General features: G+C 37.6%; 1 protein-coding gene across 1 annotated transcript in view; it reads right to left on the bottom strand.

The window, feature by feature from the left end:
* Positions 1 to 26,874, bottom strand: part of MGAT4C (MGAT4 family member C) — a 104,161-nt gene extending 77,287 nt beyond the window's left edge. Inside the window, exon 1 of the mRNA XM_075274532.1 lies at positions 26,579 to 26,874. Coding sequence (XP_075130633.1) covers positions 26,579 to 26,581 — 3 coding nt within the window. The 5' untranslated portion in view covers positions 26,582 to 26,874. The remainder of the gene's footprint in view (positions 1 to 26,578) is intronic.
* Positions 26,875 to 27,587: the final 713 nt, after the last annotated feature.

Below are 27,587 nucleotides of genomic sequence, written 5' to 3'. Positions count from 1 at the left end.
TACCCTCTTCCATTGATTACTGATCTCTTCAATCAGTGCAGATATTTGTCTTGTCTGCACTCTGTGTTATCATGTATATCTAGAAAGGGTTCTGTTGTCAAGTTGTCCCCTGCCACTGTCAGGCAATTAGGCAGCGGGGGTAAGGGGGGTGGAGTGCATAGGGCTTACTATCTTGTTATGTCCCTCCCACTCTATTGCCATTAATGTTCCTTGCTCTCATCTTATGATAGATGAGACCAGAGGACATCTATAATGGCAGTGTAATCACCCCCTTACTAAAGCAGTACTCCCCCCATTAATTGACACTATATAGTGTATATATAGTACCTGTTGCCCAGAAGATCTCTGATTTATGGTTTAAAAATAACCAGGGAAAAGCTCCAACTCTGCAAACAGCTTGCAGCTAAATTTCAGCAAATGCATGTATATATGGAAGATATCATCTTTAGTATTTTAATGTTAATCCTTGATTTTATGCAGTTATTCATTGCTGGGAACATTCTAATCAGCTTTCAGGAGCGAGACCTAAAATCTGTATTCAAGGATAGAGTTTCAGAGTAGGAGATGCAGTTATCTCCTTTATTAAATTCTTCATATATGCTAATCATCGAGGTGTGAGCGTGTTTGTCCCTTTGTCACTGCATAGACAGTTGATATTGGAAATAGCTCATTTAAATATCAATGCAGCACATAAAATGTAGTTGGAATAATTATTAGAAATTGAACAGGATATCAGACCCATACTTAGCATTTAAAGGCAAAGTATTAAGGGTGTCTACTCTTCATTTACAAGTATACAGTATCTACCATCTAAAATCAATATATTTAATTGCCAGGAATCTACTTACATATATAGCAGGTTTTTAGATTATGAAAACATGATGGACCTCAATTACGTGTTAAGTCCAAGGGAAGGATATGTAAAAAAAAAATATTTTCAGGTTTTGGAAAATAAGTACCGACGGAGGCATTTAATTCAATTTATTTTGCAACTGAGTAGCATGGCAGACTTTTTGTTTCAATGATGTATTTTAAGCTGTTGTATGAGCTTTTGCTTCAGTTATGCTCTTAGTTTCCAGGTGGGTGGTCCTAGTATTTCTAACCCAGCCCAGAACAACCCATCTATAGTAAAGAGCAATAGCTGCACTCAAACTGCTCAGTGCTGCTCAGTGCTCCGGAACAGTGAGGACTATAAAAAAAAATTAAAAATTCAACTGATCTGGGATCAATGTAGTGGAACCTATTGAAGGATGTGATGAGCTGGAGTTAATGTCAATATAATATATAGCCAAGCAAATATAGATACATATTGACCAAACTTGTTCATCATCATTTTTTTTACTCCATTTTTCCTTTCCTCTCATACTATTTCACATAGTTCTGGTTCACATCTGTGTTCAGGTTTCCGTTCAGGGAGTCCACTTGCAGGACTTTTCTCTCCACATGTTTCGTGCGGAAACCACACAAACCCCATTATAGTCTATGAGAGCCGCAGGTTTCTCAGGTAACCGCTTTTTTATGTGGACTCCCCGAATGGAAATCCGAACGCAGATGTGAACCGGACCTCAGAGACAGACATACTACATTTATATTCCATTACTCCCAACCATAGTGTTTCCCAAAATATACATGGTAAACCTGAGTGAATGGGGCAACCCTGAGTCATCACCACTGGGTGATAATGTGGTGTTTCTAAAAGTCTAGTCTACTACTATTAGCAAATTATCTTAAGTCCTAAATGCTTTTTTCTTATACCTCTTCACTTTTATATGCAGAGAAATGTGAAATATTTAGTGCAATTAAATTCCTTTGAGGTTTTCTTGATCATGTTATAAGTATACTTGAAGACAAAAAAGAGTTGTAATAAGAAGAGCACCTAAGCACAGCACTCCTGCTATACTGTAACCACTATTACTTTGAATGCATAATACAAGGATCAACACAATGACATAAAAGAAACATGTAAATTATGATATAATGAGTCGTGGGTTATTTACTATGGGTACGCTTTGTGCTTGCATATTTAGTAATCAAAGCTCTTCTAAAATGAGATACATATGTAAAAACATTGTTATGCAAATAATTACCTTGTCAGTGCCATAAAAATGCCATATTGTCAAAAAAGTGTAATCTCTGTGTAAGTATTACATATAAAACCCAGAAGAAAGTCAGATCAGCTTTTGTATACCAGCTGATAAATGACCCATTGGGTCTCATTACAATGAAAAGGTTTTTGTTTTGTGCATGGTTCCAATATTTCAACTGCATCTTTAGAGTCAGTAGTCTGTAATTGCCAGTTGCTGGCAGTATACATTTGTGTAACTATATAATATATACAGTGGTCAGTCAAGATACAATATTAATTTGCTCTGTAAAGACCATTATCATCCACAACACTTTGACATGAGACTGTAACACTATATTGCCATATATTGGTACCAAAGTCCCAAAATATCTTCCCAAAATATTTTTTTTTAAACAAATAAACATGCAGTTAATCCCAATAAAGCAATCCCTTAGGCTTGTTCCCTTTTTTTGCCTTTCTTTCTTTGTTTGCACAAAGAAAGCACATCAAGTTATGATTTTTTTCCAGCAATGAAAACAACTCAGAGAAAGCCCTTCCGTTTTTAAAAGTGCACTCAATGATAATAAAATAATAGAAAGTGTTGCATTTGTATCCTTCAATCTGACAGTTTTAACACCTTTTTGACTTCCCCTAACAGTATGATGGATATTAGGTCTTTATATAAGGCAGATGTATAACTACTCTGAAGCTGAGCAGACACCGTAACCGCCGGATCTCCACTGTTGCACATAGCAGGGATCCAGTAGTAATGCCTGTGGTTAAAATCATCTGTTTGTCAGCATTGACCCTTAATTCATGGCTTATTTCTTCATTCCTTTCCACCCCCAAATTTCATACCAGCCCCAAATTTCAGTGCTGGCACAGTCCCATCTTCCGAAAAGCTCCCAGGCTGCCATATTAATATAACCAGTGATCGAACTGTGACCTTGTTCCTTATGAAAGGTGAGAATTTTAAAACTTCAGTTCTACTGTACTGCGTTTTAACTAGTGATATCTGTTTTTCTAGAGCTGCAATTTCAGCTTTCATTTGATACCAGAACCATTTTTCTAGGTGGTATAAAACTAGAGATACAGCCATTTGATGTGACCATCCTCTATGTTGTAAATTCTACAGCTCTACATACTGCATTGAACTTTGCATTCTGTTTTGTATTAAAAGTAGAAAGGGTTATAATAATATAATGATACAATTTATTTATATAGCGCCAACATAGTCTGCACCACTTTATACATTTAAATTCAGTATTAAAAAAAAAAAAGCTACTTACACTTTATTGTATAGCATTCTTATTAATCAAGTATATATTGTGATATATTGTGAACATATCACGATAAAGGAAACTTAGGATCTAAAGGACTAAACAAAGGCCAGGTGAATAGGCAATCTTTTTTTACAAATGAAGTCTCACTCAAACGCAATAGATTTTTAGCAAAAATTTATGCGAATGACAAATCTGTTCCAGGCTGTACATTGAATGGGGCTGTTTCTTCAGCATACGTATAGATTTCTGCAAGCCTCATTTAAAAGAATGGGAGAAATGTCTGCTACAAATCTGCTGCGTGTGACAATAATTTTAAAAGACCGTAAAATCATTATATCTTTTTTCATCCGATCTGTTAAACTAGTGACACTTCATAAATATACCATGTAGCAATGGCCACAACTGGGTCCACTAAAACAAGATTCTTTGAATGACTGATCCTTAAAATGATGATATATCTCTAGGTAGTGCAAGACTTATTATGCATTCACATGGGTGAAACAGAATTAATTCTTGTTAGGATCAGCAAAGTCAAACTAGACAAACACAGTCTGTTGACTGACTATGTCTAATCCTCAGGGAACTGTCCTCAGCAAGCTAGTGAATGTTATCAGCGATTATCAAAGCCACTGTCAAGAAAATGTGAACTTGTGGTTTTTGTGTCTGGGGGGATCATGTCATGCATACAGAGTTGGAAAGGAATAATTAACCAAATGCCCTTCTCAAGAAGTGTACTTTACAGACCCGAGACATTTACACATTCTCTTTATTTATATTTAAAATGAACAGTCTTGCTGTGAGTAAATGAGGACATGTGTAAAGCTAATGGACCTCTAGCTCTATCTGTCTGTCTGTCTGTCTGTCTGTCTGTCTGTCTGTCTGTGTCTGTCTGTCTGTCTGTCTATCTGTCTATCTATCCTTCTATCCTTCTATCTGTCTGTCTATCCTTCTATCTATCTATCTATCTATCTATCTATCTATCTATCATTTAACTAAATTGTGGTATAAATAATATTTGGAAATAAATAGGACAAAATAATTATCTTTACCATTTCATATTGTTGAAAACGGAAACTTAAAGCATTATACCAGTAATAGTAATATATCTCCTATCTACAGCATAATGGATATACTGTAACTGTCTGATTTGTGGGGAGTCAACCACTAAGGCAAACAGGAGCCTCGTTCTCATGACTGATTTAAACAGTTAAAACAGGGACACAAAATATGCAGCAAACAGGTTTATTTACAAAAACAGGAACATAAATAAACCTTGACTTCAGGTACAAGTGAGCAAAACAAAATACAGCCTTAACTTCAGACAAAAATAAAACAAATTCCTGCTTGTTTGAGCGACAAACTAAACAGAAGTAATAACCCAACTATACGTGTAGCTTACTACCAGCCACACGAAAAAAAAACAAGCACAAATTGGTCTCACCAGACTCAGGGTTACAGGACAGACCCATCCCCTTCCTGACTTCCTGGATCTGCCCAGAAGGAAGTTTAAAGGAAAACTCTTCTCACACTCTTTAAAGGAAAACTAAACCTGGAAATGTCAGAAATGTGAAGGCAGTATATAATCTTGCATACAATATTTGCCAGCCAGTAACATTTTTTATATGTTCCTGAAACAAACAGGAAATTTTGCAAAGTGCAACATTTTATATCTTGCTGATCTGTTTGCTATTTTGGCCAGTGAATGAGTGGTGCATCTTAGCCGATGGAGTTGGACTTAACCATCTGTGTAGGAGGGGGGATACTTATTCACTCTGTTGTCTTACAGCCAGTTGTAGGGCAATGAAAAGAAGAGAAAAAGGATGAATGGTTGATCCTTTGGGACACAAGGAGAAAAATTATTTATATATTAGTTGAGAATGCAATATGAACTAAAATTGTGAAAATAGGGTGGATATGGAAAAAGTAGGATTGCTGTAGCTATTTATTCTCTTTAAAAAATATATAAAAATAAATGGTATTCATCTAAAGTGTACCTCCAGCCAAAGATATTACCTGTATACTTTCTCTGTAATTCTTATGTGCACTTCATCTGCTGTATGTACACTATCTTCCATTTCTCTCCTGCTTTTTGCCTTTGAAACAAGAAGTTGTCTGACTGTTACAATAGTCAGCCATATGTTCTCATTGTGCTTTCTGTCACCTAGTTACCCATAGTATCATCCAACTTCTCTTTCTCAAGTCTCTTTGAAAGACTGTCAGGTCTTTACCACAGTGCTTAAAATAGTTCTCTCTTTTTTGCTCACTGTACAGAAATGTATAAACTGTAAATCTGTGAAACGTGATCTAGTATAAATGTCCGTAATATTAGATAAGCAGTTCCCTTGTGATCCGTGATGATTGTTCATTCTCTTAAAGGTGGCTATGGGTTACGAATTTTTGATGACTAAAAGGTCAGTTTAAATAATTTTCGGACCACAAATGGCAGATATTTCTCGAAAGGTTGACCTGTCATACTGGATTTTTTTATTTTTTTTTTGTCTATTTTGGGTGCTTAGACATTCATGCTAAATTACTGTTCTGCTTCACATTATTGGGATCCCGCCCTAGTCCACTGATTCAGGCAGAGATTAGTTCAAGACAACAACCTTTACAGACCATCCATGAATGCTAGTCATTCAGAAAATAGCCATCTGAAATCTCTAATCTATGCTTAATGGTGCATGTTTGTAAATAATTTATATATCTCATATCACATTAAAAGAGCTGCACAAGGTTTATTTAATTTTTAGTTTTAGCTAATACTTCCTAGAGGGTTTGGGGGGGCTTACATAATGATGACTAATCCTTGAGATAGGTCATCAATATGTGATCGGTGTGAGTTGGACACCCGGGCCACCAAGAGATCAGCTGATTACAATGTTGCAGTATTCATGTGAGCACTGTGGCCTCTTCACTGAATACCAAGCTCTGCGCCATATATTGTGTAGGGGTACAGAGAAGAAGGGACCATAAACACAGCAGCCTATTCAAACAGATTATCTCTAGACTTACCACTAAGTCTTACTTATGACACTTACTAAGTGTCATATCCTCCAAGGATAGTTCATCAATATGTCCCATAAATAACCTCTAACAAGAACCTTATTTTTTAAACTGCAGTACATTTTCAATGTTGATACTGGCCCAGTTATATTAAAATCCCTCTCACAGGCCCACAAAAAACCCACAATGCTATTTAATATTATATTTTTTGTTATGTGCTAAAGTTCAACAATCTATACAGATTGAGCTGGATAAGCTTGGAAGTATCACAAAAATCTGTTTTCTTAGATTCTAGTCATTATATTAATTGCATTGTTTTCTCAAAGTGTAAAACCATAAAAGACTCCATAAGGCATGCCTCATGTTTGTTTTAGTTGGCAGTTTTACCAGAATAATGAAGCATGCTCAAATTTGACGAAACAAATAAGTAAAATAATTAACAAACCATAAGGGGACAAATTTCAAGCAAATTGCCTATAAAATTTGTAAATAACAATAGATTTAGGAAAAATAAAACAAAGTAAGCTAGCCTACAGAAAATAATGAGAAGATTGAGAAGTTAGTAATCACAGCTGTCCTCTTTGGCTGAGATCCCAGAGGTCCTCCTTTAGTGTCTACCCTTTGTGTACTTACAATACTTATGCTAGGTTCACACCAAATTTCCATTGTTCAGGTCAGTCAAACAACAGAGAGGTGGACAGTTAACGTAGCGGCTACACATAGAGTCTGGCGGACCCCATTGCCTACAATGTTTTTCAACTGAAACGAGTGTTGGAGAAAGTTCTACGGGCAGGACTTTTTCCTCTGCCGATTTTTTTTTTTTTTTTTTTTTTTTTTTTAAGCCGGAGGCTGCATGTCACCCATTTCGAAGAATCAGTATAAGAAAGAGTAGCTTGTTGGAACATACAGGCCCTGCATGAACCCTCATTTACAGGGGCATACCTTGAGGGGCTGCAGTTGCCCCAGGAGCCTTAGGGGTCCCACAAGTACTGGCATCAGTATTGAGATTGCAGCTTCCATCTGGCCCATAAGCCAAGGAAACCCACAGATTACCCTAACCATACTAAGGCGGATTAAACTCCTCAGCACCTGTAACCATCACTATCAAGAATTCACTGTAGGGATGAGGTAGGGGGCCCTGGACAAAAGATTGCACCAGGCCCAAAATACTTTAGTTACGCCAGTCACTGGATGACCAATTTCTTGTCCCACTTACAGTAAGAAGAGTAGTTATACTACTGTAACAATTAAACTACAATGTAAACCTTGAAAGATGGACAATTATAAACACATATGATTAAAATATACATGATGTGATAAAATAATCACAGGTAAAGTAATAAGAGCAGTGAAAGTACGAGGTCTCTAGTACAAAAGTATTCTCTTCTTAGATATTTTTGGCATATTTATAGGCTACATGTGCAAGTTTGCTTGGCTGGTTTTCGAACTCCCTTAAAAGTTAATAGAGAAAGCTGTGTATATGACATCTAGGCCTTATTTCAGTGTTTTATTGCTGTTACATAAAATCATGTCAATAAAACTTTAAAGGGAACTTGTCACTGTGAACAAAATAGTTTGATATGCAGGCAGCACGTCATAGAGCAGGAGGAGCTGAGTAGGTTGATATAAGATTAAATATGTTTTTTGGACTAAGAACGTTGATGAACTATTGTAAGGGTAGGCTATCAATATCAGATTGGTGGGGGTCTGGTACATGGAGAATGAAGAATGAAGCTGACAGCTTCATTTTCTATGTAGTCACCAGGCCAGATTACTGCAGATCAGCTCCATTCACTTGAGTACAGTCACTACACAGAGTCCTGAATCCAGCAGGAGTCCTATGCATTGACTAAGCCTTCATTCCTGCCTTCCTTGTATGAGTGTACATGCATGTAATTCAGTATGACAACCACCTAAGCCCAGAAAGAGCAGGGATTCAAATGGAACTTTTTTTGGTACTATTCCGTTATCGGGCCAGCAGCAGCGCATTTCAGCACCAGCTTTCGGGACAGCAGTTCAGTTCAGCAGCGGGAATTACAATGACATCCGAGGACTGCTGGCCCGATGCTTGTGCCCAGTAGCCAGTACATCAATGACCCCCCCTCCATCTCCTCCTCCTTCCAGTGCTGCCCCCCAGCTCTCCTTACATCTACCCCGTACCCTCTCCCCGCCACATGACTAAGCCGATGCTGGCCCGATGATAGAGGCCGTGCTTGTGTGTAGTAGGCAGTACATCGATCGATGCCCTCATCCTCCTCTTCCTTCCAGTGCTGCCCCCCAGCTCTTCTTACATCTGCCCCGTACCCTCTCCCTGTAATAGGCCTCACCGTAAATCTTGAGCAATGAATGCTACTAGATAGCCGCCGGACGCTGCAGAAAGTTTGTCCCTCCGGCTCGCTGTAGCTCACCGTTCCTATAGTCGGCGTGTTTCTTGTCAGGGCCTGGATTGAGCCCCGGTGTCTTTCCTTTCGGTCTCGGTACTAGCGCTGAGGTGAGGCCTAGTCGTGTGGCGGGGAGAGGGTACGGGGAAGATGTAAGGAGAGCTGGGGGGCAGCACTGGCAGGAGGAGAAGGATGGGGGAGGGGGGTCATCGATGTACTGGTTACTGGGCACAAGCATCGGGCCAGCAGTCCTCGGATGTCATTGTAATTCCCGCTGCTGAACTGCTGTCCCGAAAGCTGCTGCTGAACTGCGCTGCTGCTGGCCCGATAACGGAATAGTACCCTTTTTTTATAGCAATCTCTTCCTGCTCTATAATATGCTCTTTGCAGATTGGACTATGTGTAAGCTTGCTTTAACATGCTGTTTTATATACCACTAGAAAGCTGACAGTGCGCTGAATTCAGCATACTGTCGGCTTTCCTGTTATGTGCCCCGGGGAAGAGCTATCCAGGCATTTACCAATAGCTTTTCACTGTCAGAAGGTCATTCCTGACAGTCTAGCTGGGAACGCCCCTCCTAACAGTCTGTCCATAGCGCTGTACTGTGAGAGGGTATGTTCCTTACCGCCCAGTCATGAAGCTGAGCGGTGAGGAACACCCCCCTCCTGAGAGTACTCACTAGACTAGTACTGGGGGGCCATTCCTCACAGTTCAGCATCATGTTTGGACAAAAAAGAACGCCCCCTCACAGTGAAGTGCTACAGACAGACTGTCAGGAGGGGCGTTACCAGATAGACTGTCAGGAACGCCCTTCTGACAGTGAAGAGCTATCGATAAATGTACCGATATCTCATATATATATATATATATATATATATATATATATATATATATATATATATAGTTCTAAATATTTTGGTGTTTGCAGCAGCCATTTCAGTTTGATATATCTAATAACTGATGGACACAGTAATATTTCAGGATTGAAATGAGGTTTATTGTACTAACAGAAAATTCGCAATATGCATTAAACCAAAATTTGACCGGTGCAAAAGTATGGGCACCGCAACAGAAAAGTGACATTAATATTTAGTAGATCCTCCTTTTGCAGAGATAACAGCCTCTAGTTGCTTCCTGTAGCTTTTAATCAGTTCCTGGATGAAGGTATTTTGGACCATTTCTTTCTACAAAACAATTCAAGTTCAGGTAAGTTTGATGGTCGCCGAACATGGACAGCCCGCTCTCAAATGATCTGAAAACAAAGATTGTTCAACATAGTTGTTCAGGGGAAGGATACAAAAAGTTGTCTCAGAGATTTAACCTGTCAGTTTCCACTGTGAGGAACATAGTAAGGAAATGGAAGACCACAGGGACAGTTCTTGTTAAGCCCAGAAGTGGCAGGCCAAGAAAAATATCATAAAGGCAGAGAAGAAGAATGGTGAGAACAGTCAAGGACAATCCACAGACCACCTCCAAAGAGCTGCAGCATCATCTTGCTGCAGATGGTGTCACTGTGCATCAGTCAGCAATACAGTGCACTTTGCACAAGGAGAAGCTGTCAGGGAGAGTGATGAGAAAGAAGCCGTTTCTGCACGTACGCCACAAATAGAGTTGCCTGAGGTATGCAAAAGCACATTTGGAGATGCCAACTTCATTTTGGAAACAAAGATTGAGTTGTTTGGTTATAAAAAAAAGGCGTTATGCATGGCGTCCAAAAAGAAACAACATTCCAAGAAAAACACTTGCTACCCACTGTAAAATTTGGTGGAGGTTCCATCATGCTTTGGGGCTGTGTGGCCAATGCCGGCACCGGGAATCTTGTTAAAGTTGAGGGTCGCATGGATTCCACTCAGTATCAGCAGATTCTTGAGAATAATGTTCAAGAATCAGTGACGAAGTTGAAGTTACGCCGGGGATGGATATTTCAGCAAGACAATGATCCAAAACACCGCTCCAAATCAACTCAGGCATTCATGCAGGGGAACAATTACAATGTTCTGGAATGGCCATCCCAGTCCCCAGACCTGAATATCATTGAACATCTGTGGGATGATTTGAAGCGGGCTGTCCATGCTCGGCGACCATCTAACTTAACTGAACTTGAATTGTTTGTCCAAAATACCTTCATCCAGGATCCAGGAACTGATTAAAAGCTACAGGAAGCGACTAGAGGCTGTTATCTTTGCAAAAGGAGGATCTACTAAATATTAATGTCACTTTTCTGTTGAGGTGCCCATACTTTTGCACCGGTCAAATTTTGGTTTAATGCATATTGCGCATTTTCTGTTAGTACAATAAACCTCATTTCAATCCTGAAATATTACTGTGTCCATCAGTTATTAGATATATCAAACTGAAATGGCTGTTATAAACACCAAAATATTTAGAACTAAAAATGATTAAGATTAATAGGGGTGCCCAAACTTTTTCATAGGACTGTATGTATATATATATATATATATATTTAGATATCTTCCTACCATGTGTACATTTATGTAACTGTAAATGTAAAAGCCATAACACTACTATGCTACTATAGGACTAATAGGCAGATGGGATCAGCTCAAGAATATTGACACAGACCCTCAAATATCAAAATTGTCAGAAAAACTGACCTTGTTCCCTAAAGCAACAATTCGTAATGTGGCTGTAAATTTTCCTTAGCAGGTTAAAAATAAAAGCTGAGTTGTGATGGCTACTGTGAGCAACAATGCACTTTTTTTCAGATTTTTTCCTTCATAAATAAGGTGACATCTGTCTATCTCTACTATGTGAATTCTTCCTTGGGCACATTATCTGGTACATGACAATACTATATCTCTTGGTTGCTAGAAATAGCTTTACCTTTCCACCATGTGTTGTCTAATTATCTATTTCTAGAGTTACTGCAGTCCAACAAACATTCAGTGTCATTTGGAATAGGGAAAACACAGGGAAAATTATATAATAACATAATGAAATACTATATGTAAGAAAATGATCTAAATCTAGGTAATGATTGGTACAATATTGTTGGTAGTTTCATTACCATAGGCATAAACACTGGGCATTTTGTTTAACTCTTATGGACTTTGCATGAAAAGCAAAAATAAATCTTATCACGAAAAAGCAAGACATACAGTACAAGCAAGAAGCCATGTGTGATGCTGGCTATTCGTATGGTTGGTGTTGAGTGAGTGTTTGGCAATTGTCAATATCTATAAAGGGGTCCCTTTCTACTTTATGCCATTTAGAATTGTAATATATTTTATTTGTCAAAAGGACACTTGGAACCTCTTCATGGTCTAGTGCCCTGTACAAACTGATACCACTGAACTCCTTATAGCTATGTCCCTGGATACAGGGACTGTGTCTATTCTATCACTAGTGGATGCGACCCTTCATTCACAGCTGCATTTGGTATTCGGGGAGCCCACATAGGGACCCCCTGAACAGAATACCGAACGCAACTGCAAGCAGTGTGCAGTGAAAGCACATGGATCCCATAGACTATAGATTGTGAACTACTTTCCAGTCTGCATGATCCCTGCGGAGATCTGATGGCAAGCACATGGACCCCATTATAGTCTATGGGGTCCGTGTGCTTTCACTGGCACACCGCTTGCAGTTGCATTCGGTATTCTGTTTGGGGGGTCCTCATGCGGATTCCCGAAACAGAATACCTAACGCAGATGTGAATGAGGCCTTAGCTGTGATAAATCAGATGGTTAACTCCTCAAATACCACAACCAGTAACAACCATATCACTTAATTGTCTTTTCTTTTACACCCATCGCCCCTGATGGGCTAAGGCACCATGTAGCAGCAAGAAAGCGATGAGGGAAAGACCATAGTGGAAACACAGTGCATTTTTTTTTTCTGCAGCACTTTTCATAGAAAGTCCCTATTATACCTATGCAGAAAATACCTTTGTTTCCATATGTATAATTGACATAGTGCAATTTACAAAAATATCACATTATTTTAAATTGCAGCATTTCCACTGTAGATGTTTTCTGCAATGTGTGGATAGGATTAGCCAGAATCCCATCCACTTTGCAGGTACTGTAGAACGCCACCATTTTTGCAACGTGGGGTCCTGGTCATAGGCTTTATAAAGGCCCCAGGCCTTCCATGGCTATGTACCTACTAGTCTGATTGAGGCATAGACTTCACAATACCTCTGACATTAAGATGTTAGCAGCACATCCCTCAGATTCTCAATAGGTTGGCATCTATGGAATTTAGAGGCCAAGACCTTGAACTTTTTGTCATGTTCTTTAAACCATATAGTACTGCAATATATTACTGAAGTGATCACAGGTTCTCAGATTCAGCAACCCTACTGGGACTAAAATATAAAAAAAATGTTCAACTTATTCCTACAATATATAGGAAGACAATATCACTTCAATTTCCTTGTTTCTGACCTCTTGTCTCCTTCCTAAGATAAAGGGAAAGAATCAAAGGCAAGTTTCATCTGTGAAATGTACTACATATGATATTGGAATGGTTTTATATGGTATTTCTTTCTCTGTCCTGATAGAATGTCATGTTGACAAGGGGAAACTTACAGGATGTTTGATCTAACATGTAACACACATTTAATGTTAATTATATACAATAAGTTAAATAAGAGAAAAAACAATGCAAACAAAGGCACAAATACTGAATTTCAACTAGTGCAAAAAATAATGTAAAAAAACCAAATTCATAAATGAACGACGTTTATTAGAAGTAATTAATAAAAATAAGGAAACAAAGTAACAAAATGAGTACAAATAAATTACATATAAGACAGGGGAACCAAAACTACCTGAAAAACAATGTGGAAGGTATATGGATCATACTGGTGCGGGGCATAAATAAACATACAATGCTGTTCTAAGTTATTCAAGAGACAATGTCTCAATGTAGCATGATTGTAAAAATAAACCATAAACCCCTCAACTAAAACCATATAATAGGGGTGCAGGGTCTACAATGTAACAGGTACATATATAATAGATATATAGAACATCGGACTTTCTGAAACAGCAGTAAAGAAAAGTGACCAAGTGTGTGCATAGTAATGAACAAGGCAAAGTCTAATAGTAAAGCACAAGAAAACCTGGTCAAGTTCCAAACATCACCAAAGTAGACTCACAGGAAAAAAGCACCTTTAGTTAAATCATAGACCTTACCACAAATGTACGCGCGTACATTTCTATGAGCCAATACACATGACCGTGAATTTATGTGGTCCCTTGTGTGGGTCGACAGTCCGGGCAGCAAAATATGGAGCATGTCCTATTCCTGTCCAATTTTGCCACCATGCTTCTGTGGCTCCTATTCATTTAATGAAAGGCCCGCAGAAGCACAGCTGGTGTTCAGGTGCACATGAGTGACATCTGTGTTGCGCCCAAGTGCCGGTTGTTCACAGTCGCTGGTTAGCCCACATTGTGAAAATACAGCATTTGTAGATGTTGCAGAAACACTGCAGAAAAAGAAACTGCTGTGTTGTACACTCAGCAAAGCGAATGTGAATTTGTGCAATCTCATCCACACATGGTTGAAATAAATAAAATCTCCCATACACTCAGGCTAAGGCCCAACGTTGCAGAAATGCAGCTTTTAGTTGCAGATTTTGCTGTGTTTTTTTAAGCCAAAGCCAAGAATGGCTGCAAAGGGAATGGGAAATATATAGAAAGTTCTTATACTTCTACCTTCAGCTCTATCCATTCCTGGCTTTGGTTAAAAAAACCACAACAAAATCTGCAACAAAAAAAGCTGTGTTTCCGTAAAACTGAAAAAAAAAAACAACAAAAAAAAAAACGCTTAAAAGCAGTGAAGAATGGAAATATTTTTGCTGGATTTTTTCTGCTGCGTTTATTTTCTGCATTATTCTAAGCTGCCTTTCCACAATATGTAGCCTTAGAGAGGATAGGAACCATACTTTATAAAGTGGAATTGATGGTAAGTGTGTTGTTTATCTCACATGCAAAGGACAAAAAAATAAGAAATCAGTATCTTGAACTCAGTAGAGTCTTCTCTTTCGAGATTCAGAGAGTAAAATATCTGTGCTGTTTTCATTGTATATACTGTGGGATTCATACATTGGGTCTTTGCAGTGTGCGATCGCTTATAAAATGCTTTATGGCTTTATAAAACGTATATATGCTTTTATACGAAGTAGATTTTTCTGGCTTGTGAAGCATGTTGTTGAGTTGTCCGTATAATACTGTATGAAAATATTAAAATGCACATTAGTCAGTGACTATAAACAGTTAAAGTCAGTCCTGTTTAGATGACTGTGACCTGTCATATGCCAAAACAATCTGCATGCAATATAAGCAGACTGAAGAGAGTAAAGTAAAGCCTGCAGCAGTGACAGTCTTGAATCCTGCAGACTAAGAGGAGCTTTGAACTCGGCATTACAATATTTCAAGCGCCGCTTTTTAATAATCTGTAATGGGTCTTTTGCATATAATTAACAAACTTCTGCTCAAGAAATAACCAGAACTATTAGCATGCAGCATGAGACTGGCCAGAGCTCAACAATACACATCTTAGAGACATGCCACCAATTGCAGATTTCTAGACATAAAGAAAATGTGTGCTGTGTAAGTAGGTTATATGAAGTTAAGAAAAGCAACCGTACCACGTCCACTTGCAGCGTCAGCCAATATAACATGTACTAATGTGTTATGTATCAGAAGCCCCCGGATGAAATGCTTCATTTAGTTCCCAGGCAATTAACCTGCTGTCTGTTGAACAGTCTAATTGGCAAGAAAAATGTAATATACATAGAGGGCACACCGATCTGATGTCATGCCATTTTGAAATGGGGCACAGAGACTACCTCATTCCAATTTGAAAATGCCCTTTAACCTCTTTTAAAATGTTAGAATTAAAATAACTGCTCCTATTAATGGCACATTAGAATCCTATTGGTGCTATGACAAACAAACAACTCCATTCACTTTGGCCCCAGATTCGGCTCTGTTGAGTTTCCATTGCTGTTTGATAGTAAGAATAGAGTATTCTGCAGCACTGTTCTTACTTTAAAACAAAATCTATCAAAAAATCTGATAGACCTTAGGTCAACAGGTCCCATCAGGAAACATTTGTATAAACATTTGGATCCATGCTTATGAGTACAGAGTAGGTGCTTAGATGTTGTTTTTGATGGCAATACTAGTAAAATGTTACCTATCTCATACATACATATATATATATATATATATATATATTTGAGCTTCTGTCTGTCCTCTATGTGCAGACCAATCTTCACCAAATTTGGCACACAGACACATCCGGTGTCCAGGAGGGTTTTAGACTGGGCTTCAACTCTCTCTGACATACAGTGTTCAAAAACAATTACCTGTATTAGCCAATACAAACCTGCAAGTGTTTCACTCATATTCCAACTTCCATACACACGGTCACTCCACATGCATAATCCAACACTGTTATCAAAACTGAAATACACATATCAAAGGATTAGATACATAGCTCAGCACAGTGTCACATCAGAGGATTAGATACACAACTGAGGACAGTATCACACATCACAGATTAGATACACAGGTCAGCACATTATCACACATCAGGGTATTAGATACACAGGTCAGCACACATCAGAGGATTAGATACACAGCTCAGCACACAGTATCACACATCAGAAGATTAGATACACAGCTCAGCGCACAGTATCACACATCAGAAGATTACACAGCTCAGCACACAGTATCACACATCAGAGGATTAGATACACAACGCTAGTATGAAGCTAGCCTTAAGCAAACAATATATAATTCCAAATGATTATAATATCTGTCACCCAAAATAAGGATTAAGAATATTAAGAATTATTTGTACTGAAACAAAACAAAAGTCAAGGTTGCCAAATAACTGCAATCATAGTTGACTATTATGGTATAACAGTTGCCAAAGATCATGCAATGAATCTGTTTGAGCAAATTAAAGAATACAGAGACTTAAAAATAGTTCAATGTAAGGAGAAATTACAAGAAAGAAAAAACACACTTACATGGTCTTATGGGCATCCTCAAAATGCTGTGTTTGCTGTAGAGTGTAATTTGATTTGTACCATTGAAACACTAAGAAAGGAAGTCTCAAACTGAGGAGCATAGATTTATTGCTAGGTCTTCTCCTCGTAACCTTGAGCAACGCACATTATCTCCTAGTGCCTCAAGCACTAAATATTTTATTATGAATTCAGCACAGGGCACAGATTGATTTAAAGAACGTGTGGCTTAACCGTCTGTAGGGTAAACTGTAAGTGCTAAAGATTTGAGATTATTATTATTATTATTATTATTATTATTTACCTCTGTGCTGTAATTTTAAGATCTCGAAAATAAAATAATTTATCTTTCCATGATTGAAATCAAAGAACTGAGCAGATGAATGTTTCCAAACATTTTATCACAAGAAGCTGGCAGGTGGCAGTGTTGTGACATGGATATCCATAGATAATGTCTTCAGTATCTTGAAAATAACAATAAAAATATTTTGAATGCTTACATTTGTACAGAACATAACTTATTTGTATGCTGACCTGGGGATAAAGCCTTTAATAATTTCAGCTGTGTCACATGCCGTATATAGTGTAGGAATGCTTATATGTTTATTCAATGCGCACTGCAGTAGGATGTTTAGAAATCAATGAAACATTTATTCATTATTTTATTCTTTACTGCAATGAATTATGATTCCAGCATTTATATATAGGAATTAATAATAAAATACACTGTATGATAATATACAGATACTTCACTTAATTTGATATTCAAGGAGTGATGGTTACCGTGGCAGTAAGGGCGTGTTTTATGCAGTGTGGATTTTTATTAGTGCAAAGTGATACATACTGTATAGAAGACAATAGATTGCATAAACGGGTCCATCATGATCTGCAAAAAATCTTGTGAGGATATGCTTTAAGAAATGGAAAGTAGAAAGGTTTGGAGTTACCAAGACTCTATGTTTTTGTGGCTCATTGTCAAGACTGACTTCCCAGATGCTCCAGACCTAAAGACTGGGAGATCAGAGACAGATTGTCTGCTAGGAATATATTGCCTTACATCACCAATACAAGGCTGTGGTTGTTAGGCATTGTATTCCTAGCAACCAGTCTTCCTGTTCAGCTCAGTGCAAAAGACACAATTGTAATAAGTTATAGAAGGTAAAAAGCTCTTTGGCATCAGTAAAGCTTGGGGTTTTGACCTGATATTTTTAAACTAAATTTTGCCGATGCAAAATGTAGATCTATATGATTTAGCTTATGCTTGAATGTAAATAATTAAATAGAATTTTCAGTAATTTTTTAATATATTAATGCTGAATAAATTATATTAGAGGTTCATGAGGAAAAGTAATAAAAACATAACTGGTTAGTTACAATAAATCCAAATATAGAGCTTGTATTTTTACTGTTAACACAATTTTAGAAATGTAAGAGGTTTGTTAAATAAGAGAAACTATTTTTAGAGAGATAGCAGCCACCAAATGAATATTCATTGCAATAACACATATTTGGGGGGATTATACCAGCAACACAATTGATATAGCACAACCACTTTCCTTTTAAAGTGAATTAAACCAACACCATACACATTATGTAAGCACAATATGATTGTTCATTTGGCAGCTGTTACATTTGTATAGTAGTAAAGGTAGATAAGGCGTATACATCGCTCATATTACTCAATGTGACAAATTCATCAGCTTTACAGTTATAAAAACAAAAAAAATCAACCATCCAATACTCTCAGTGGCCACGTTACAAGGCACCTGATCTAGCACCAGTTATGCCTTTCTTTGCCTTGCACAGTCTGAATTCTTTGTTGGATGGAATCCACAAGATGCTGGAAACATTCCTTGGAGATTCTGCTTAGTTACTTTATAATTCAGTTATTACATATTTGTCTAATGGTTTGCTATCAGACTATTTAGTGGATATATACAATATTAAAACATCAGCAAAAAGTAATATTTTTTGGAAATCAAGAAAAAAATGTAACTTTTTAAACACTCAACAGTATAAAATACATTCAGAGGCATGTGTATAAGGATACAGAGGAAGTTAAAGTAACTACTTCATTTAACGGCAGTTATTAAAAGTAACATGTTTTCCATATATTTAATGCATAATTGGTTGTCCAACCCTTCTTCCTCCAGCTCTTGGGAACACTATACCAAGTGCTCTATATCCCATTACAATATAGTTGGCATCACTTTACTTTGTAAATCAAAAGCCTGCTGTAAAAGCTTTTAGAGCACTATGGTACTGCTTGCTGTGCATTTTTCCTGCATATATGCGCGATCTGGAGAGGAATATACTTAATGTAAGCTGTTTTAAATCCTATAAGCAAATTTGTGGGTCATTACATGACTTGATTATAAAATAAATAGAAGGTAAATGGTGTTTTGTACATTACAAGACTAATTGGCGGCTATTAAAGAGTTTTTCTTATATTAATAGGCATATTTGCAATTTTGTCTCTAAAAGCAACATTCAGGGCACAAAGATGCTTCTATTTGTTTCAATGGAATGTATTAATGAGGGCTGAGAGCTCATTGAAAACCCTTCTTAGACATCTTTTCTGCATGTCTGTAACTGCAGTTTCCTAATGCAGATCTCAAGGACTACATTATTACACAAGGTTTTCTCCCAGAGTATGGGCACGAGATAGTCTTCCTTAAATACACTGTAATGAGCGGCATGTTGCAGTTCAATATATCCACCCTTGAATTTGGTTAAGGCTTCAAATTTCTCATGAGACCAATTCAATGAAACATCACCATATCATAACAAAACCAAACATAAGCATGTGAAAAGTATTGTGAAATCATGTTGTTTTGAAAGACTGATCATCTCATAACATTTCAATCTCTACATGTCTGGGCATGATGAATGGTAAGGAAGGACTTATCTGTAAATATGATTATATCTCTCTCTCTTTGTATGTATTCATAGAATGAATCGGTTTTATGAGAGACTCCTGAACAAAATTGAAGATCAATTAAGTGTAGATAGATCTGCAAAACCCTATAATCTGTAATGTAATTCTGCAATCATTTTCTTCTTGAAAAAGTCTAAACAGACAATAATGAGAGAGAAAAACATAAAATCTATTACACAGATGCCACATTGATAATCTTTACACCACTAGATTTAAATATGGGTACTAAAAAAAGTCTTTGAGTTAATGGATATTATGAATATTATTTTTATTACTAAAAACTGTACACAGTACATATTGTAATAGAACAAAATAAAAAATAGGTACAGATTTGCCCTTGCTTAGGCAATCTCTTGTTTAGACATGTCAAGATAAGTTTATCACAAGTTAAGCAGCTTTTCTAATGCAACATAATTTTATAGTAAATTGTCACAATCTGATATGTTAACCATATTATCAGTGTCTATGTGTATGTGCACCTATCGGGGGAGGATGAATTGCAACCGTTCAAGACTATTGTTAGCATGCTGGGATATTGTGTTGAATTGACTTCATGAAAAAGGGTCCCTAATAGAGATGAGCGAGTAGTACTCGATCGAGTAGGTATTCGATCGAATACTACGGTATTCGAAATACTCGTACTCAATCGAGTACCACTCGCCGTTCGAATGTAAAAGTTCGATGCAGAACCAGCATTGATTGGCCGAATGCTATACAGTCGGCCAATCAATGCTGGTTCTTCTCCTACCTTTAGAAGTCTTCTCCGTGCAGCTTCCCCGCGGCGTCTTCCATCTCTTCATTCACTCTGCCAGGCATCAGGCCTGGGCAGAGCCGACTGCACATGTCTGCTTGTAGTGCGGGCATGCGCAGTCGGCTCTGCCCAGGCCCGATGCCTGGCAGAGTGAATGAAGAGCCGGAAGACGCCGCGGGGATGCTGCGAGGAGAAGACTGCATGGAGGATCCAGCCCGACCCTCACTCGTGGACTTGGTAAGTATAATTTGATCAAACGTTGCCTACCCCTGAAACGAGCATTTTCCCCGCATAGACTATAATAGGGTTCGATATTCGATTCGAGTAGTCGAATATTGAGGGGCTACTCGAAACGAAAATCGAACTTCGAACATTTTACTGTTCGCTCATCTCTACTCCCTAACCTAATTGAAGATAAGGTAAGTGTGGACACAACTGTAAGCATCTATAAACAAATGATCTAAGATAATCCTTCTATCATTTGCTTCTTATAAAAAGTCTAAACAGGCAATGCTAAGAAATGAAAAATATAAAATCTACTGATTATTTCTAAACTATACTAACCAAGAATACTATTTTCTAGTGTTCAGGATTAAACAGAAACACAATAGGGTAAGTATTACAATTTTTGAGCAGGTCCTTAGGGCCACTACTTTCTGTATCAATGAATTGCAAATATTTCTTTTTGACAGGTTACGCTGGGTTCACAACAGTGTTCGATCTCTATTCTGAGGTTTCCATCTTCTGCATGCAGAAGACGGAAACCTGTCAGACCGGGTCCAGCCGTGAGTGCCGGTGAGTTTTATGCTCTCTGCGGCAAAACCGTTTTTTTTAAACCGGACACAAAGTCCTGCATGTCCGACTCTGTGTCCACTTAAAAAAAACAAACGGATTTGCAGCTAAGCGCATAAATTGTTCACCGGCGCTCAAGGCCGGACACTTTTCAAACCCATTCAAATGAATGGGTTTGAAAAATGACTGCAGGTTTCTGTCTCCTGCCCAGTTTCCGGTAGGAAATGGAAATCTGCAGAACGGAGATCAAGTGCAGATGTGAACGAGCCTTAACTGAAACTGAGTAGAAACTGAGACCAGTTTTAGGTTATTGGTCATAGCTACAGAATATGGAGTACAAAAGCAGAACAGTGTTGTTGACTTGCAGGCCTTTCAATAATGAGTTCAGCAAGTGCACAATCATTTCGGACTATAGCATGTACTTTCTTATCATGTCCAGCATCTCCCCAGTCATACGCTCCAAATTTATCAAGATATTCCTTCTATTTTATATTTCAGAAACAAGAATAATGAATAATATGCTTCATTTGATTGGACCAAACTGGTTTAATTAGTTTTCTATATTTAGATATGCAACTGGCTTGTATCACATCTCTACTGACTCTTTGAATATGCATATGATTGATTGTTATATTATTCATTTATCCACATAGATCTTTGCAAAATCTAACATGAATATAATACTAATAAAGCTGTGATTCCCAACTGATTGCATATTCCAGTGTACGTGCTATGCGTCCTTCTCCCTGTAGAGGGCAACTGGTTAGAGTGAAGAGGAAAGAAGTAAAAAGTGGAAATGTTACTACTTCCTCTGACACAGTTGGAGGTTACTGATTGGTAAAGGAGAGTAGCCTCCTGTTATGGAGGACAAAGTAGTCAGGATACGTAGAAAATAGAATGTGGAAGTGCTGTCATATACTCTGCTTTATGGATAATCTTTGGACTTCACTGTTATATAGAAACATATATATGAGGCCATCTTTAACTTGAATATGAATATTCGCTGCACCCTTACAACCCACAACAAAGGCATTGAAAGCAATGGAAAAAAGTTGAGTAGGGTATGTTCACATGGCAAAAATGGAAGAGGAATTTGCAGTGGGCTTCAGTTTGTTTAGATAGTCTATTTTCCTTCTTTCCCCCCCCCCCCAAAACAAGGAAAGTTCAGAAAAAAAGTGGAATCAATGCAAAACAAAAGTAGTATGTGTACATGTATGCCCAAAACAATGTTTGACATATTAGTTATTATACTGGATGTTAATTACTCTAAACACCTCTTAGTGAATTCTGTCTGTAGAATACTATTATATAGACTTTTTCTGAAGGAAAGAGCATACATATGTACTTATTACGTATGATAAATAAATGACTTGGACTACATCTATTTATGATATACTTTCAGTACAGAAGTCATATATTTCATTTTAAATAACATGGATTATATAGAAGAAAACTTAAAGGGGCTGGCCACTTTCAGACCAATATTGAGAGACAGATGTCATTGTTTGTATAATAAAAAGTTGTACAATTTTCCAATATACTTTCTGTATCAATTCCTCACGGTTTTCTAGATTTCGGCTTGCTGTCATTCATTCTGTTACTTCTAGAGGATAAAACTCTGACCATGGTCATGTGATATACGGTCCATGGTCATGTGATGTACACAGAGGTGCACAGCTCGTTACCAGGCAGCTGTCTGATTATTGTGCTGTGACTATAACGTGCGGCACGTGTTACCATCACATGACCTTGGATTGTGTATCACATGACCATGGTCAGAGTTTCATCTACTAGAGGTAAGCAGAATGAATGACAGCAAGCAGAGATTTAGAAAACTGTGAGGAATTGATACAGAAAGTATATTGGAAAATTGTACAACTATTTATTATACAAATAATATTTGCCTCTCAATATTGGTCTGAGAGTGGACAACTCCTTTAATGTTTGCATGAAATTCATTTTTTAGTCTACGGGGTGGGGTGGGGGTATTATTTCCTCTGCACCATTGTTGTGATGTATAAAAAAGGTTCAAACCGGAAGTTTATGACTTTTTAAATGCTACTTATGATAAAAATTATCCTTGCCATTTACAGAAAAGGGATTGTGGTAAGGGCTTGATATGGGTGATCAGGGATAGGGAACGTTCAGCACTCCAGCTGCTGTGAAACTACAACTCCCATGCATGCTGGGAATTGTAGTTTTGCAACAGCTGGAGAGCCGTACGTTCCCTGCCCCAGATGATGCTGGAAATCTATGCCAGTTACTAAGTACCAAGTCCACCGGAGGAAGAGCCTGATGTATGAAGAGACATGCACCTTATCCAAAATTATTCCAATTCTCCAGTGGTGCACGTTTGTCAAGGTTTGCATAAAAAATGCAGGTTTAATAAATCCCCTCAATATATGTTCATGGTATGGTATCACAAAGTAATATTCTATGTGTCTATGTGTGGCTGTGAAGTGCAACATTTGAGTTTTGCTAGCATGCCATGATATTGAGTTTAATTGGTTATGTGAGAAATTGGAGTTCTTAAATGATGTAAAGTAAGGATTGACACGTATATAATTGTATATTATATGGCTTTGTATCTTATTGTAAGAGCATGAGTCCCTCCTAAAACATCCCCACAAGACTTTCTTATATGTTTGTCCACCTGTATTGACTGAGAAGAAACTTGTGAAGCAGTGGACAGGACAATTGCCACCTCTACAGCACCCATCCAGTACTATTACCTGGCATGCGTGCAACATTCTAATATATGCAGAATCCCCAATTTGGCATATAAGCAGAGAGATCTTTGAGTTTAAGGGGTAATTTTACATAGACTGTACCCCAATCAGATATGTTGCTGAAAAGGTGCTTCTTCTATACCATAGCCCGAATGTTAGGGCCAAGTATACCCTGATCTGCAAGAGTCCCATGCTCCAAGATATCTACCTAAGGGTCAGTGCACACAGTTTTTTGGCACTGATTTTGCCGTTGAATCCATCTCAAAATCTGCCTTCAGTAAAAGCCTCCCAATAGAGTTCTATTGGGAGGCTTTATGGAGGCTGATTTTGAGGCGGATTCAGCATCAAAATCAACGCCAAAAAACTCCGTTTGCACTGACCCTAAAGCAGAATGCAATATAATGAAATATTTCCCCCATCCAATGCCATCCTCTTTGGTTTCAGATGTATCCTTCTCTACCTTTCCTCTTCAGTCAGCATACTGCATCTTGAGATGTATAGCAAATGATGACCAGCTTTATAAACATGATTTTGCTATATTTGACAACCAAGATGTTTATTATATATATGTTTAGATGTGATCAGTGGCTGCATTGTGAACACACGATTGAGACCTAAGCAAATTCAAGGGTGGACATATACAGTACAAGTAATTCCTAGTAATTAGTGACACAAATCCTCTTGAAATCTCTGAAAGAACTACATTATAAGACTTCTTTTAATCTAGTCTGTCAGACACTATGCTCAATATGCTCAGTAAAGTTGTTAGGAGTGAAGTAGCTCCAAACCCTCATACTAGTTATTATTTTGAGGTTAGAGATATATGTAACTCCAAAGTGTATTGTGTGTATTGAAAGCATAGCTTTGTGGCTGGATCTTTTAGATCTTTTAGATCATGTTCTACAAGCAAACACATAGGTAACAAGATGCCATTAAGTGTGTAAACCCATTAAAGCGAAGCATGCCATAAGGATAGACTTTGATTGCCAGCTAATGCATAATATGATTTCATACTACATTAGTTTCTGATGCATATACTGTAATTTTTAACTCATACTTTAGAGAGTTCAATATATCTTCTGTACAACATAAACAAGTACATGCCAGGCTCAGTTTCTTTTCCAAGAGGTATAATGCCAAATTTGGAAATAAGCTTAAACATGAGACCAATGAGTCCCACCAAGACGATACACAAATATATAAAAATAGATATAAATGTTGTTTGATATGATCATAAACAACTTTAAATTCCATTGGTTATACATATTCTATTCTGAAATCTGTACGCTAAAGGTCCCAGCAAAGAAAACAGAATGACCCAATTTTAACATCTAAAGTATACCACCTGCCTTGTTTCTATTTATTAAAAAAAATGTAATTGAATTGCCTTGGAAGTAAAGCTATCAACTCACACAGAGTAGTTAAGGCAAGTCTCAATTCTGTAAAGCACTTCCTAGAATAAGCATTGTTAAAATGCCATCAGTACACCTGACACATAATAAGACTGTCAAGAAACAATTGGCATCCACATAAATAAGAGTTATTATTCCGGGATATTGAATAGCTCCAGAAAATAAGAAAAATCTAATATTTGCAAAGGTTGGATGTCAGCAGTGCTGGCTTTTTATAGATGTCATCAATGTAATTGTTGCATTGTGCCACATACTGCTAACAGGTGAATACTTTGTTTACAGAGCCATGCCATTCTCATTATTATCATTGCTTTCCAAATACACAAATCATACAAAGTACAGAATAATCATCTCTCCCCAGTGCTGTTAATGATAGTCACCTTTGTAAGGTGTAAGAAATGTTTCATTCATTATACTCAGGTTCTGTTCCAGTTCCAGTGATTATTGGATTCTTCATCCAGCATCGAGTGTACTCACTCAGTCAATTAAATCTCTTATTGTATCTGATTTGTCAGTGTCAATGTCACTGTTAATCTCTTAAATCCACATCAACTCAGAAGCCTTTAAAATTGCTTTTTTTTCTTCTTTCCATAAGAAGCACTAGCTGGAAATGTCACTAGAAACCTATTATATCAAACCTGCAGATGATCCAGGCAAGCGGTGGAACAATATACATTCTGCATTATTAAATAATATCCATATGTTTAATACAAAAGCCCCTGTATAAAACACAGCTATTGCCATGAAATGTTAGCGTGCAGTTTCTGCATTGTTGCTTATGTTCATCTACTGGATTCCTCGAAAGGTGAACAAGGCTACCGCAACTTGTCTGAGAACTTGAATAACTTATTACCCTGTAAATGTCAAATTATCACCACTGCAGGGAGTATATCTCATCCAAGGCTCATGTAATACACTATATCACACCACACATAACGTAATATTTGCCTTCACCCATGGTCATTCAATAACATAACGAAATTGAGAATTGTCCCCTAATCTTACAGATAGCTGAATTAAAATATTGGCAAATGAAGTGAACATAAAAAGGATTATAGTTGCATGCATATCAAGCCTGTCCAAATCAACAGCACAAAATGCTCTAGCTAAGTCTTCCAATACTAAAGCACAGGGTTGTGCCAGCATTCTCCTCTGCACGATACACACACATCAGCTAGAATATCTAAGAGAAGACAAAAAGAAAAGCCTCTCTTACCATGCACAGAGGAAAGCTATTCGTTCAGCTAGATCCAAGACTGCTGTATCCAGACGGGCAGCATGAGTGATCCTTGGGCCTCACACAAAAGCGAGATAATTGGCTCTCAATGAAGAGATGTAAACATCCATCATAATAGCAATGGTGCTGAAGCTGAAAGCTACCTCAGCTGTTCTAGCTACTCTGTGAGATGATGTCACAAACATCATCTTGGTGTACTCTCATTGGCTTTTGTTACCTGGAATAATATCTTAACCCTAAGCTTGCAGCACCATTTGAAAGGCGGATCACTGCTACATTGCTTGCATACAGTATCTGGAATGAGGAGAAGATCAGCCCTGAAAGAAATGTGAAGATACAGATCACTGAAACTACCACTTAAAAATACCAGATTCTCCCTGCATAACTCTCTACAAAAAGCTGCAATTCCTTATTAAATATACCATAATTTTTTTTTTATTGCATACAAAATATCCCCACACATTTCTGCTTTTTTGTTACTCATTTATAGAAAAATGATGTTTATATAAATTAATACATGAGCTTCTGTGTCCCACATTTCTCATAATAGCTCAGACAGTGACAATAAATAGAATTTTGTCAATGAAAAAATAGCAAAAATAACAAGAATTCCACTTTATAGTATATTAGAGGCTAAATGAGATCTATGCATTATTGTCATTTATCTGAAGCCTGTTTTGCATTCATGTACAGTATATCTTAGTACTACAGCATGTGGACAAGGACACAGTACTGAGTATATTCTCACAGTGCTTGAGGGATGTTTGCATACATTTACTCTCTAACTTTCAATTTTCCACATATTTTATCCTAGTATATATGTGTTTTCTGAGCCTTCTACCTTTCTGCTGCCTGAAGGTGGTACCCCTGCTCTCATGAAGCCTATGGAAATTCAATAGAGGTAACCGATATTTGGTCAGCCAGATCCATATACCATGAACAAGAGCCCTTAACGTAGTTTGTATTTTATGCAGATGAAACCATCCAT

The sequence above is a fragment of the Leptodactylus fuscus genome, chromosome 5 (assembly GCF_031893055.1).
Source record: "Leptodactylus fuscus isolate aLepFus1 chromosome 5, aLepFus1.hap2, whole genome shotgun sequence".
Classification (NCBI taxonomy): Eukaryota; Metazoa; Chordata; class Amphibia; order Anura; family Leptodactylidae; genus Leptodactylus; species Leptodactylus fuscus.
The sequence above is the reverse complement of the archived record's forward strand: the minus strand, read 5'-3'. Positions and strand labels throughout refer to the sequence as shown.